Source organism: Sander lucioperca, chromosome 5, assembly GCF_008315115.2.
Source record: "Sander lucioperca isolate FBNREF2018 chromosome 5, SLUC_FBN_1.2, whole genome shotgun sequence".
Classification (NCBI taxonomy): domain Eukaryota; kingdom Metazoa; phylum Chordata; class Actinopteri; order Perciformes; family Percidae; genus Sander; species Sander lucioperca.
In genome coordinates, this window is record NC_050177.1 from 8,244,619 (window position 1) to 8,260,490 (window position 15,872).

At 41.2% G+C, this 15,872-nt stretch overlaps 1 protein-coding gene across 2 annotated transcripts in view; it reads right to left on the reverse strand.

Moving 5' to 3' along the window:
• LOC116047560 (CD166 antigen homolog A-like) overlaps positions 1–15,523 on the reverse strand; it is a 39,677-nt gene extending 24,154 nt beyond the window's left edge. For both annotated transcript variants that reach the window (XM_031296435.2, XM_031296434.2), the window contains exon 1: positions 15,239–15,523. In XM_031296435.2, coding sequence (XP_031152295.1) covers positions 15,239–15,299 — 61 coding nt within the window. In that variant the 5' untranslated portion in view covers positions 15,300–15,523. The remainder of the gene's footprint in view (positions 1–15,238) is intronic.
• Between the last annotated feature and the right edge of the window lie 349 nt (positions 15,524–15,872).

The following is a 15,872-nucleotide window of genomic DNA, read 5'->3' on the forward strand; positions in this document are numbered from 1 at the left end:
CAGCAGGAGATTATTCATGTGTGGGTGAAGAGAACAAAAGTGCTGGAGTAATAAGCCCAAACAAAGAAGTGAGTCCAGCTCTGCAGCTCAAAACACAGGGTGTCTTGTGACCGCATTGCATTCTGGTCCATTAAGGACACTGTCAGAGAAACCTATTGCTTTATTGTCTTTCGCTGTGTTTATGTAATGGAAAAAAGTATGTGATTCTGAGGGAGTGACATCAGAAATGGGATATTTCCTGTTGATGTGTTAGATAGTAAAGTTTTTTCATTACATTTCATTGAGGCTTTAGCGGATGTATCTCAACATGATGTCACAATGTCTGCGTTTGACTCATTATCCAAGGTTATAAGAAAGAAACAGTGCCAAACAACGAAAATAGACCTCAGACTCCCACGTAGATTGCCAAAACCTTCTCCCATTATCCCTTCCATCGGAGATATCCTCTGATGAGTTAAACAATACGTCGACTATATGTGCATTCTGAATTTCTGAATCATTATTAATTGACTAACATCCAAGCTTTGAAGCTGGATAAGAGAAACAAACATAATGCACAGAATACAGACGATAACTGCAAAAGATTCAAGAACCTCTTGCATTTTTCCCTTTGATGAGTTTAATATGTGATTTATAAAAGAAACCATTGTCGAGCGTTTTTTTAATAAATGATGTTCAAGTCCCTTTAAATCAATGGCTCACTCTAAAGATGCTGACAGCACAATCAGAGCAGACAATTTGGCTTTGATTTGGCTTGAATTGTTCTGCAAATCTTGAGCAAAGCACTGAATAGCGCTAATATCTGGGGGGAAAGTTATTGTTGGTGCTGGAATTAATGGGAGCATAAATAAATGTTACCATAAGGCTTAAGAGCACATGTATATACAATTAGGATGGAAAACACACACCTTATTACATAGTGTGTCTGTGAAAAAGTATATGTATATGCCTCTGCACATCATTGGCAGTATCACAGAGTCATTTTGTTACATTTTTCTCCGAGCGAGACAGATGGGAAAGATAAAAGCACATTACAAGAAGGGTGATTATCACTCTAAATGTCTTGCCATAAGGTTTCCTAGAAATTGATCTTGTGGCACGATCATTAGTCTTTAAAGTGTTCTCCTCTATACACTCGACCACACGAGCCACCGTAAAATCATCTTAAAAAATGTCATAAATCGCGTCAGCAGATGAGATGTACAAGCGTGGGGACTGCTCTTAAGACAGCAGCCTGCTGCTGGAGTGATCGGGTGGTAAGTGCACTCAGAAATCACGTCCATTATATCGTGAATTATGTATATGTAGGGCGCAGGCCAGGGGACCCAAAGGGAGAAGTGCTTGTGTGAGATGCCTGTGGGTAGACTTGGGGCCGATCATGGGAGAGCTCACAGTCCTGACTCTAAACATCCGCCAACAACTCCCATTAATGGCGTGCCATTAAAGGCAACATTAGGCCATTAACAAAGCACAGCCACACCGCTTCCTACTTATCCATTAACCCTTCCTAATGCAACTCAGTGCCTGTTGGCAATGACTTCATTTTCCTGTTTCTGACATCGACCCGCTCAAGTCTGTGGGTTGTGAATGAACATTCTTTTTTTTATAGTTAATGTATGTCCATGTCTCAACTGTGCCACGATAGCCATGTTTCTCAGGTAAAAATAAAGTAAAACTCCATCTCTGCAAAGAGATATTAATGCAGAATGTACTGTATCTTCATGGTAATATATAACTAACTAAAAGACATTTGACTCTATGCCTTCATTTATAGAAGTGATATGCCTCATAACTGAATCTTCTCACTTCAAAAGATAAAAGCACCAATGAAAAGCTATCAAATGTGTTTACAGGTTAATTTCAAATGCTGCTTTTGTGTAGAATATAGCAAGGCTAGGACCTATTAACTCTCAATTCAGTTGATTCAGACGTGTGATCAGAAACCACTCACACATTCTTCATTATTTCTGAGTCATTTAAGTGTGATAACTTTCTCATATGGCAAGGAGCCTTCAAACGTTATTATGCTGAAGGTTCCAACAAGTATTAGGCCTATAATCACAGAGGCTTTGCATTTCAGTTAGTTGAACACACATCTGAAACACTGCCAAGAGTCTCTTTAAGGGCTGAAGTTGAGCTCTTAAATCCAAAGACTTTTTTTTTTAATCTTTGGCCAATGTCGGCCAGTGTTTAACGATGTTTTCAGCAGCACTGATATAGAACACTTTTTCTCTTTCCTTTTTTCTTTATACAAGAGAATAACATTTAATCCAACATCTGCAGCTCAGATTCATGTTCACAGTGTGTATTCTTGGGATATTAGTGTATCTTACTAGACTCACAACATTTCAGTTGCATGCATCTGAGTTTAGCCTCGATAACAGCAATCTGATCACGGCTTTCTGGTGTTTTTACTGTGTTTGAGATTATGAGACACAGATGAATGCACACACTCTGTTTTCAGTCTACGTAATTAAAATCCCAGACCATTTTCCCTCCAGCAATCAACCCAATTAAGGCTTAAAAATGCAGTCACACTGATAATGTTTAAATGTTTACAGCCTAATGAAGTTAACACAAGGGTTAAAGAGGTGCAGCAGATGGTGTGATACTCCAGACGAAGCCTCTAACAGTGAGTAATGTTTTTACTAATGAATATAGTGCCCTTTGAATAACTGAAGAGTATGAACTGATACCTATAAATCCAAGTTCAAGAAGTGAATCCTCAAGTTCTTACAACTTACCGTTTTTCCTCCCCCCTGTGCAGCTAGATGTGTTAATAGGCAGCTTTAAAATATTCTTGACACATTCAAAACAACCTTCTTGACATCAAAGTGCTCGTCGTTTCACCAAGTCTCTTCAAGTCGTACCACATCAGACGGGAGGTATCCGATTTTTGCATACAGGCCATAAAACCTGCCAGCATCGCTTGCCTGAGGCAACTAGAGCAGGACTGACTTCCAGGGTAAGTATCTGCTCTGTGATTAATCAGTTTTATTCATAGCCTAAAGGGTCCTCTGCACTAACGTCATACAGCAAAAGAGAGACAGACTGGTTCTGCAACGATTAGTCGATTAATTGATTAATCCATTGACATAAAATAAATTGTCAGAAGTCATGTTCATGTTTTTTTCTTGAGCAAAAATGTCAAACATAAAGCTGGTTCTAAGGCTTTTTGCTGATTTTCTCTCTTTTATATGACTGTACATTTAATATCTTTTGGCTGTTTGTCAGACAAAACAAGCAATATAAAGATGTCACCTTGAGACATTTTTTTAGACTAAAAGATTAGTTCATTTATAAAAGGATCTTTGGCAGCTTAATGAAATGAATCACTTGTTGCAGTCCTAGCTATGATCCATTACCAACCCTCACGCACAACATTAGGGCTGCTACTAATGAAGATGTCCACTTACTGATTCATCAAATACTTAGTTTTATATAGTATAGTTTTTTATTCGATTGTTCTCGTTTGGTCTATGAAAAAATACCCATCACAATTTCTCAGAGCTCAAGGTGATGTCTTCAAATGTCTTATTTTGTCTGACCAACAGTCCAGGATATCTTTATTTTACTGTGATATAAAAGAAAGAAAAGCAGCAAATCCTCAATTGAGAAGCTTGAACTACAGACTGGTTGGCATTTCCACTTAAAAAAAAGTAACTCATCGCTAATCGTAAAAGCTGTTAATCAAGTAGGTATGTCAAACACCCTTGCTACTTTTCTGTTATATATCATTGCAAACTGAATATCTTCTGTTGGCCAGGTTTGCACACGTCACTTTGGGTTCTGGGAACATGTGATGGGCATGTCCTCTATATTTTTATGACAGAAATGACAGCTAAATCGGTAATGAAAATAATTGTTAGTTGCAGGCCTAGCCAAGGAGACCCATGCCAAACCCTCATGCCTAACATTTTATGTATCCAAACAGACAGTACACTAGGGTCAAGATTAAAACATCCACTGCACCATCAGACTAAAAGCATCCCGATTCTGCTAGGTTTTTTTTTAATTTAATTTTGAAATATTACCCCAGCTAGCAGCTACACATGACACTATTCAACCAAGTGAAATAAGCTTTTTGTTCAAGTACCTGCGTGTCTTCCTGTACCAAAAGTGCTCCATTTGCTTTAAAGTGGCCCCGCCCTGTCTCTGTCCCCACACTTCCTTCAATAGAAAATCCTTTGAACATCTGCAGCACGTTGGGCCTGGGGGAGCACTTGTGTTTACTATAATACTATCTGTATGACCATATCACAGTTGCAGGTGGTGCCTGAGGATACCAATGAAACCTGCTGCAACAACACCATCCCCCCCCCCCCGCTGAAGGTAAATGCAGCCTTTTCTACACAGCAGAGCTGGCAACAGACCCACACACAGCCCTGACCAGAGCGGTGGAGAAAGAGGAGGATGAATCACTTTTCTACGAGGGTAAACAAGAATGCATCCACTTATCGATCTTAAAGTGCTTCATTAGACGCTGCATGAGCCATAGACTAATATTTTCCCCAACACAAAACGGATGATTAACGGAAATGTGCAATTGTTGTACTGTTGTCTGAATGCAATGCACAGCACCTACTTTGCCATATCAATAATGCATGCCTTGTTACGCTGTAAACAACACAAAATATTAACAGGTAGATATTTTTATTTGTTCGGCAGATGGCTTGTGTAGCTTTCATCTCTTGTAATTGTAATTGCCGTGGCGAGGCTGATACTTTCACATTAGTTGAGCAAAGAGTTGTGTATGCTGTTGTGGACTCATAATGATAGGCCTGACCTTCTAACCCTTCACTATGAAAGAGAGCAGGCAATGCTCTCCATTACAATAAGCCAAACAGCCTGGTTGGTATTAAGAAGGCATGACAGTTTCAAATTGCGTCCTTCTTTAGCTTCTGGCTCTGGGAGGTCCTAAAGCCTCTGCTGGCTAAACAGAGCAGAGAGCAGTGGGAGGAATGGCATGCAGATAATACATACAAAGGATTATGTACCTGCTTGCACATCAAATCTGTGTGGTTTCACATTTAATACCCACGGACCGTCGTCTGCTTTGATGGAGTACTGTGAAAGGTTGGAGATTATCATGCGCTGTCCCACCACTGAGTCTTCCTATGACTTCAGGACTTTCAGATTTACGCGGCGGGACAACGCTAACATGATTTGGCTGAAAGGTTTTACCAGTATCAACTTCAATGGCGCCAAGCTGGTTTTTGTGTATGATGAAATTTATGTATTCTATAAAGTTTTTGTTTATACGAAATTAATTCCCTTATGTCCAAAAGACAATTTATCTTTTGTCCAAGCAAGGTCACTAAAAGTGTTATCCTCCTTTTTTCAAAGAGACATAACAGATAGAAATGTCACAACAAACCCAATCTTGCTCTTTTGTCTGTGTCTTTTGTTTCTGCAAGATGAGATAACCACTCTCAGTTTATGTAATTCAACATATGTCACCGTCATCCTGGGTATGCGGGTCCTTTAAGGCATAATAATTTCATTAGTAGTGGCTATTGCATTATCTTCTTCCACTATGACATGAGGAGAAGCCATACATCAAGGTAAGTGCTTTTACCCATCCACCCTGGCGTTGCACAGCACAGCACAACCACCCCCCCCCCCCCCACCCCCGTGTGGTCCATCCAGAACAAGAGCAGTAGAAGCCCTGCAGATCTAACTGATAGTGAGCAGCAGACAGACACCCCACTTCACACAAAACCTGTCAATAAGCGCCTCTGAAAGATGTTCTACAAAATATCTGCAATGAGCTTAGGGGTAAAAACCTCCATGGGACTGCTGTGCAAGGACTATTCCCCTTCAAGCAAACTGAGTCAATACGCTGTTCAGAAAGTCCTCTGGAGCAACGAGCTGCTTTTACAGCAGGGTCAGACAAAAATACAGGGGCTTGGGGCTACGGCTACCCTGAAAGTCCAGAAAGGGCTAAAAATTGTAATAGAACAAAAGCATCACTAATAAATTAAGACCATTGCTGTAATTAAAAAAAAACGACATCTTAGTGGTAGAAACTACACACGTATTTGTAAGTACGCTTGTGGCGTGGGGCTACAGATGGCAATGTTGGTCTGTTGTTTGGTCTTACACTTTGTTCCATCCAAACTGAAATATCTCAACAACCGTTGCATGGATTACCATGACATTTTGTACAGACATTCATGTTGCGTAGATGATGAAGCCTAATAGAGTGCTGCAGTAATTAGTCCTAAAACCCAGAAATTAGTTAGCATTGTTGCACTTCTGGTTCCCTTGTCTCAAAGTCAATGTTTTTTTTATATATGGGGTTTTGGTTAGATGCCAAAAAAGATGTCACTACGAACAGAACAAGGGAGAAAATTAAATCTAAAAACTAACTCCTTACCTAGCTCCTCTTGCGTTCACGTGGTAATATTAAGAACATGCAAATTTGCAGATGTAATGGCCTGAAATATGAAAATGCAGTGAACACAAGACATTACTGAGGACAATAAGAAATATATTCATTCAAGCATGATATCTGAGGAAATGCCACCCTTAGCAGAAAGGTAACGATTACTAGAAACCCACTGGGAGATATTATTGTGTGATCAAATGACAAACTGCGGCTGTAATGTTGTCTTGGCTTGGTGTATCAGTTTGTGTTGGCTCTGTTTATACATGAGCGTGCTCTGGCAAGCCCTCCACAATAAGACAGGTAATCCTGAGATTTCCTCAGAAAAGAGCAGAAAATCCAGGCTGCTTTACTCTTGCACTCTCTAAAAGAAATTGTTCATTTATCAGAGTCCATTTTTTTGCTGTGTGACCGCGCATGCTGAAATGAAATCACTATCATTATATGAGGAAATGATGTGTCATCTCCGTATCTGCTACTGGTATGGAGGGGAAACGAATGGTAGCATAATGGGTTATGGCATCTTCATTACTCAAAATTAAACACTGCAAAGTTAATTTAACAATGTCCTCACTCTACAGACAAGCCAGGCACGTTAATAAAGCAACTTTTATATGACAAGGGCCTCGGGTAGAAAGGCTGCTTGTGAGTATACTATTAAATCTTCCTGATCTTTTTTTTTTTGCGACCACCCAGCAGTCGAGCCAGAGTGAAATCAGAGTCGTTCACGTTGATTTTTGTCTGTTCTAAGAGGATATGTCAGTACAAAAGTCGGTATTTAAATTGCACCAGTGGGATGTGTAATGCTTAGAGATTCTTGACCTCCTAAGCATCCCATTAGAAAATGAAGTATTGCATCCAATTACCAGACAAGCATCTCTTCACCTTCCTCATATGCCCTGGCAGTGGAACAGCTAAATACTTAACAGCAAAGCAGAGTGTCTTATCGTAAAACATCTAACACATCCACAAGTCATTTATCAGGCAAAGCATCGCTAGTGGTGTAATCGCCATGCAAAAAGCCACCACTTGACTTCTTTGAACAAAACTGATATTGAATCTGAAGAAACAGTGCTGCTATGCTGTTGTTTTGACGTGAGGATTACATTTCTTCACACTTAATCATGGTCTTTCCAAGAAGCTGCACATCAGGAAGTACATACCCTGCCTGGGGCCATGATAGAAGTTTTCCAAGGACTGGAATGTGAAAATGTCTTTCTTTCAAAGGGGAGTATGGGATTCATGACTAAGAGCAAGGATCCCTTCCAGGGACATGGTCCAGTAACAACTTAAAATCAGTAGGTAGTTACAACAACATATAAAGAATACTCTGGTAATATGCTCTGCTAATATGTGGTTCCCTAACCTGTCTGACATATTGTCACATCCCACACATCATCTCAACACGCTACTATTCTTCTTCATACATTTGAATTGTCAATGTTTACAAATGTTTACTTTTAGCTAACCCATTCAACTATTTACTTTTTATATTTACACTATTTTTGTATTGGTTTTAGCTTATTCTTTTAACTGTTTGTCTTTAAGGCTATTTCACCTGTTTAATAACGTAGGTAAATATTTCAAATGTCTATCCTTTCTTTTACTATTTCAACTCTTGGTGTAAAGGTGTTACAAGTAACTCAGGTTGGTGGGAGGTGTGGACTGTGCAGTCAGCATATTGTAGTCGCTATTATGCTGGTTATTGTGACAATACATTTAAGAAAGATCAACATCACACCAATGCGTGCTACTATTTGGATCAGTGGTGTAGTCCAGGGTATACGCTGGTATACGGCGTATACCTACTTATTTTTCAGTCAGTATTGCGTATACCCACTTCTAAATCCCCCCTGATGCGCACCATTCAGTAATATCTGTGAGCCAGATTGCCCATTTTTTCCTCAAGGATAGTGAAGCCATGACCCACCCTCCTCTGCCTCTAATTGGCTGGTACTCGCTGCTTTCACTGATTAGATTGGTTAACTTTAGGCATGAGGACTGATGAGCCAATCAGAGGCAGAGTAGGGCGGGTCATGCCGAGGAAAATATTGCTAATACCTCAGGTGCCAGTGAAAAAAAACAAAAAAAACCCTCAGGTGCCGGTGCCACTTGACTACGATAACGGCAGCAGACCAAACAACAGATGAAGAAATAACACAAGCGGCGGTGTGCCACCCCAGTTGATGGAAGACATAATTCTGAGGTAAGTTTTAAGGTGGTTTCCAAATGAATCATTATTTTAAACTACTGGCAAATTGCCAGTGGCAATATGACTGCACATTTAGAGGAGAAGAGATAACACCATGTTTGCCTCATGATAAATACATTTTACATTCATCCAGGCTGCTTGTGTGACCAGTAGTAACTACAAGCTGCTCCTAATCAAGTCATGATAATTTTATAATAGTGAGCAAGTAGTAATGACAGATTTTTGGGTAAACTAAATCATAGTCTTACATGTCACTGTTTCTAAAACAGGACTACTTTTCTGGACGAAAAAAAGGTGAAAACTGAGAGTATACCCACTTCTCCAGGGACCACTACACCACTGATTTGGATGGTTCCTTCTATACACAAATACGTGCATATGTTTGTTTTTTTTATTCACTGAGCTACTTAAGAAGTACCCCCCCGGTTGGGAATCTATAGAGCAGCTTGAAATCCAGTATAACGGGTTTTACAAAAAGATAACTACCATTGCAGGAAAAACACCAGGTTGTGAAATTTTGAAGAGGCATCCAGCATGTGAAAGCAGGCTTGGGCTTTCCTCCCCCTCCCATGAGCATGTTTTAGACCTCTATAAAGGTTCAAGGGTAGTCCCAAGTGTATTGATACATTGATGACTTAGAGAAGACAGGCCAACCATTTAATCTTCTATCTTATTTCGTACTCAGGCACTAACAGAATAACAGCCTTTTAATTCCAATCAGAGTTCTACTCTTGCTATCCCCTGTGAAAGAGAGTCTCCCTGAATGAGAACTCCTGTCTCCTGCAAGTTCAACCGAAGCAGCATGCAATCAAAGATAGCTTCGGGCATCGCAGAATGCTGCAGCAGTCTATGAGGATAGGGTGTTGGACATCAGCACAAAGAAACAATTTTAAAATGGCAAGAATGTGAATACTGAGGTCAAATGCAGACACAAGGCCATTCTGTTGAGTCCCAAAGGCAGTGCGTAACGGGGAAGCAGTGCAATGTTTCATGAATGAAAAATTGCTAAATAGCATTTGAATGAATAAAGCGACTTCTTGCAAACACGTTTTTGGCCCAACAGAGGATGATTCAGTAATGAATAGAAGACAAACCTCCATGTCATTTTATAAGTTGCCCCCCGGGCTCCACATGGATGTTTCACCTTTTGCCCAACAGCTGTGCCATCTCGACTGACTTCCCTGAACCTCAGACAAAGTCAAAGTAAAGGCCTGATAAAATAGCAACCTCCTGTCTTGCTACTTGACTCTCATAAATAGGCAGGGATAATGACTCCATGGGACTGCATGCATAAATATCAAAAGGTTCACCACTAGCCCCCTTCATGGGCCAGTAGGAGCCCCTGCTGCTGACACTCTGCTGCCAGTGGTGGGAACAGTGTCTTTGTCTTTGCCTAATCTATAAGAAACATTTTAATGATAAAAAGAAGTTCATTAAATGTAATTTACAAAAAACAAAAGACACATAAGTACCCACTCTCTGGCTTTCCATACACATGTATCCCTTTATGGTATTCCTTAAATATTCTCTAAGGTCAAACAATTACCATTACAGTTAATGGCGGCCTCTCAAAGAATTCAATAAAACAGAGCAACGACTCTAATGGAGAATTCGAACAAAGATCCAGGCCCTGTTAAATATGGGTGTGGCCACAGGCTTTTCATATGGAGGAGGGATGCTCCCCCTCCCAGTCAGGTTGCACATGTGAAGTGCAGGGACAGGCAGCAGCTACTCTGTGCCCTCTCCGAGGGGTGTGTGCTGTTCCATATTAATGACAAAGAGAGGAGCGGGAGCAAGAAGTCGCTATCATACACTCATTTGTTTAAAAAGAGCCAGCCTCACAATACAGTCGGCGGGAGTCCACAGGAATCCAGTGAAAGCTGGGGGCTGCGTCCATGACAAAAGACAGAAACAACCTCACTTTTTGTCCCTGAGACAAGGGCTGCCCAATTTCAGAGTGTTGTTGGTCTTTCACCAAAACCAAGGATGCCTTCATGCATTTCAATGGGGGTATTCCTGCATAAAGAACGAAGCACTACCGCATAGCACAGTCATCCCTCTCCTGTTGTTAAGCCTTTCTTTATAACCTGAAACAATAGAACTCTGGTCCCTCCCCTTGGATAACAAATAAACCATTATTTTGCACGGCAGAGCGAGGAACCTGTGTGCAAAAAGAGGAAAGTGAGAAAATGGCAAAGAGAAAACTTAGATGATAGTCTGTTTGGTAAAACATTACAATGGTTTCTCTTACTTTAAAATGGTCTCCCCTCAGTATAAGCACGTAAACTGTAAAACAACAATGTATAAAGAAGCCAATAAAGGGCTAAATTCAACCAGCCTTTCTTAACCTGGCTGGCAAATTACATTGAAATGAACAGCTGAAAAGGCCATTTTAACTGCGAGGATAAAAATTGAATATATATCTCACACTCCAGCTTTAAAAGTGGGGCAAACCAATCACTAAAGTGTAATTAAGATTCACTTGCTGCTGTTTTACTGATAATCCTGTGTGTAAAACTGTCACAGGCGAACAAAAGACCTTTTCCTCATTGAGTCATTGCCTCAGAGTGATTGCTTTCCTTTCATTTTCTCAAGGCAAAGCCACTCATACATCTCTCTGCCGGGTGAGTCCAGCAAAGAGTGAATTGCTCTCTCTGACATGTAGGAAACTCAGCGTGCTAATGTCCTAGCTCATATTTCCTCACCGCTGTCTCACTTACATCTAATCTAAAGGTGAAGTTTGGTTTAGTGATGGGAAATCTAAAAGCATTGACGTTACTCAAACTGCTTTACAGCTTTAACCATAGAACAAATACCTCTAAAAGTTATAATCAAGTGAATACTGAGGCAAAAACATGAAAGCCATAATTTAGCTCAACGTGAGCAATGGGAAGAAAATGTTTTCTTTCAACAACTGCACACACAAACAGGAATCATAAAGAGACGCCCTTAAAACCAACACTCCTCCACCTGTTCGGTGTCCTGCTGGGGGTGGAGAGAAACATGTGTGTGGGGGACGCGCGTGTGCGTGTGTGTGTGTGTGTGTGTGTGTGTGTGTGTGTGTGTGTACCACTCCAACACACTGTGTGAGCGGTGGCAGACAAAAGACCAAAAGAAGTATCAGTGTCAGTAATGCTAGTCTATATTCAACTGTGTTACATCAGAATTACAGTTTTGTGGAACTGTACTCTTGTTTGGACAATCTAGGAGCATTGATTTGTCTGTTTAATCCGAGGTCTACTGTATGTGAGGTGTTACCACACCATATGGTCCAGATGCATATGTTATAAGCATCATTTCTCTGGGGACAAGCTGATGCATCGGCCTAATTTCTTGGATATTGTTGTATCTAAAGATTTTTCTCCTCTCACAGAAATAGAGCAGGTTAGCATCATTAGTATCGACTCCAAGATGAGATTTCCCAATTTCAAAATTGCACTACAATCTGCTCTTTGTATAGATATTTTTAGTCACGCAAGGCTTCATCTATATTTTTAGTTATTTGTAATTTAAAGCTGAAGTTACCATGTCAGTAGTTAATTAAGCTTGAGCTTCACATCCAGGCTGTAAAGCGCTGCTACCAGGGGCGCTAGTAGGAATCCTGCACCCCCCGCTGGGAAGTGACACTGGGCTCCCCACCCTAAAGCTGCTTTAATTTACAGTATGACCTCGCCTGTTTGAATGGCCCTCTCTTGTTTGAGGAGCCCATGAAAGTGTCCCCCTTTTCTCTCCATCAACAGCACCTCTGCTCACACTTCCTCTTATTTCTTATTCTGATCAAGGCCTGAAGAGGACATAATGCTGATATGTGTGATACTGGAAAAGATTCCACTTCACACGCTCCATACACAGGACTGAGAGTCATACAGAGCTTCCAGAGAGACATAATGAGCTACCAAATTTGGGTTAAGCATCAATCCCTATGATGAATTGTGTAGATGTCACATTTGGGGCCATTTTAAGCCTTGCTATTCTAATAAGTGAGAAGAACTACGGATCATAAGCAGGTTTGTTCCCTTTGTTCGTTTAAGATCTTTTGCAGCCATAATCAATTCTTTAAATTCTGCAGATTCTCGTATTTCCTCATGTATTTCCTCAGTTATTCAGATGGTTCATCTTGATTTCACAATTTGATTATGTTCTGTAGCTAGCCAGCAAGCCATTTGCAAAATTTGATTAACACACAGCTAAACTATTTTTAAGAGAGGAAGTATTAAAGTGAGTAGCCTACAGATGCAGCATTTCTATTCAAAGCCATGATTCGGTTGAGTTGCCATCCTTCTCATGAATGCATCTGAATTTTGCATGAAGGGATACAATACTTTGCAAGTCACAAAGAAATCTCTTTTCAAAGAAGAAACAACCACAAGCAGTCTTCAAACATCAAGAGGAAAACCGTCTATGGACAAGTTGAGACGTGCACAAGCCCACTAATACACAGCTGTACAGAATGTCACATGTAACGCAGGTATACAATCAAAGTCGTTTTTTTTCCTTTTCCTGTGCATTAACATCACAACATTCATGAGGCAGGTCTGGACATAACCTAGTTAAAAATGAAAGAGAGGGGAGCGAATCTATCTCAGGTGAAATTGGGTGACCCCCCGCAAGAGATTAGTCCATTAGCTAAAGGGAGAACCGCACTCGCTTGACAAGTAATACCAGCTGTGACACCGAGCGCTGCCTGTCTGTTCAGGAGGGGGGGGGGGGGGGGGGTGGGGGGGGAAGGGTGGCGACAAGGGAGTGAACAAAAAAACAGATGCATCTTTCTGACTATTTGTTCTAAGAGTAATTCAGAGCTCTGTTTTTCCTGTTCTATCCGGTTGTGCCACTGGCCATGGCTCGGCCCTTTAATGCCGAAGCCCTGGGAGCTGTTGTTTGTTTTTTTTTGTCTGTAATAATATAATAAACACAGGCCTGTTTTTTTATTACAAGTATTGATGCAGTTTTTATTGCAAATCCCAAATCCAATAAACCCTTAAAGTCAGATTTGTTTGCCCATATTGAGCAATTTGAAGAATCACAAATATTTCTGCTTTGTAACAACTCGAGAGAAAGCTCAAGTTTTTGCAAGGACATGGAGAAGACTGACCATCTGTTGTGTAAGCAAACACACACGTTTTGACCATCACTTCAGGCAGCATGCCTGCTAAACACACAGCAGTGTGGACGACCATAAAATCTAACATCAGTACCAACTCAGTGCACTCTCCTGTTTCAAGCACACGACACTGCAGCAGCACAGAGGTGTAAAAACACCTTGAAAGAGCCATTCGTTTCCTCTCAAATAAACCACCTGAGCCTGACTGATAGGTGCTGCATGGTGTTAATTTACAACAACAGGCGCCACTCTAGCGTGACAAGGCGGAAGGGAGATAGATGAGGTTGATCTTAACATCTTAAGCTTTAGATCAACCTCTGCGCCCCTTTCCTTTCCAAGAGAGTACTCTGAGCTCCTGTGCACTTTTGCTTAATGGCCTGGGTGAGTGATGTGAGCACATGGTGCTGCTACCTGTTGGCCTTACAGAGCAGACAATATGGAAGCCTGGAGAAAGGCATAAACACCTTCTGCACATTAAATACCAAGCAAAAGATTAGAAGCATACTTTGTCCTTGTTTCATCATTTCTTTTCAGAGACCCAAAAGGGGTAAAATGACCACTTAATGCCAAGTTGCTGCATTCACATCACCAAAGAACCTAATTTCTTTAAAACCTGGAAGAATTCACTTGTACAACCCATTACAACTGCCCACATTCGAAATTAGTCCCATTCTACATGTAATTACTAGTCATGAGCGCTTTCCAACCCAGCCAGCAAGCAGCCCATAATTACAACAAATCAGACAGGATGTAAATGCAGCATCATTTTTGCTCAATAGCCTGCGTTAACAGGAGAGAAAACATAAAGAAAACGAGGCATCATGATGACATCATGGCATGAGCACATGTAAAGACTGGGTGGTGATGACTACTTCACTGCCTGCCTCTCCCATTATGTGAGGGCTAACAACAAAAAAAAGGTGGCACAATGGGCAATATTTCATGTAATATTTCACAAAAGCAGTTTATGCACAAAGTCACTTTTATAATATAAGAATGTATGACCATAAACAATTTACTGAGGTAAGTGAAGTTAAAAGAAACTGCTTGGCCTCATTTATCTTGACTTTTTGTCATGCATTATAGATATGTAGGTGTAGATTTGTTCATAGTTTAACACAATTGCCATGGCTAAAAGTGAGCAGTGCATTATATGTGGTTTATAAGCTGCCAAAAACAATAAAATATATTTTTTTTATTTTTTATTTTTTTATGATTTGTGATTTTTTTAAAAAGAGAATACTATTTTGAGCATAAATGTAGGCTACGCAAACCAAATTCACATAAAAGGAGCATCAGTGACTAAATACGAGTAACAGAAACTAGGCTAATTTACAGCGCAATAAACTTATAACTAAACATTAGCTTCACTGCTCCACATCTCGCCGGTAATGTGGTCGATAATCCGGGCTGAAGTTTGTCGCACCTGTGTGTGACTGCTGGGACTTTCCTCTTCATATAGCTACCTGCGACTTGAGTGCACGGGCGCACCCCGCGTGAGCACCACCACTAGCCGGTTAATGGGACAAAAGCTTACCTTGGCGGAGGAGCGAGGTGATGAGGAGGGCACACACGCAGCTGGCGGACAACAAGTGCATCCTTGCGGGTCTCTCAGATCCTTAGTCGGCTGCTTGTTTCAAAGGTTTGTTAAAACCACTTGGTTGAGGTTTTTTTTTTTGAAGGTGGATTAAATTAGAATGGTCCTCGCGAGCCCCTGTTGCTGGTGCTGTAAAGGCAGTTCACTTCTGATTTTGGCTCTTCTCCCAACGTGGCATGTGCTCGCCAACTCGCGCTCACATCAGTTCTGGCGGAACAGGTAATTGCGAGGGGCGCACAGACAAGGGCGGGGGATACTGCCTGCAGCCCCGCCCCTCACACCTCCCCACCCGCCCTTTCCCCTCCAGCAGCTCCCCCTTCCCCCTCCTCACACACAAGTGCACCCCCACCTTTTTCTTAAGACCCCCCCTTAACTCACCCCGCTCCCCTCTTCTCTCCCTCTCACCCCCTACTCATCCTCAACTCCTCTATTTCTCCCCCCACCCTTCTTTCTTTCCATCATGCACCCTGCATGAAAGCACACATGTAGACAATCACACACACACACACACACACACACACACACACACACACACACACACACACACACACACAAGGGGGGGAGTCTTCTACCA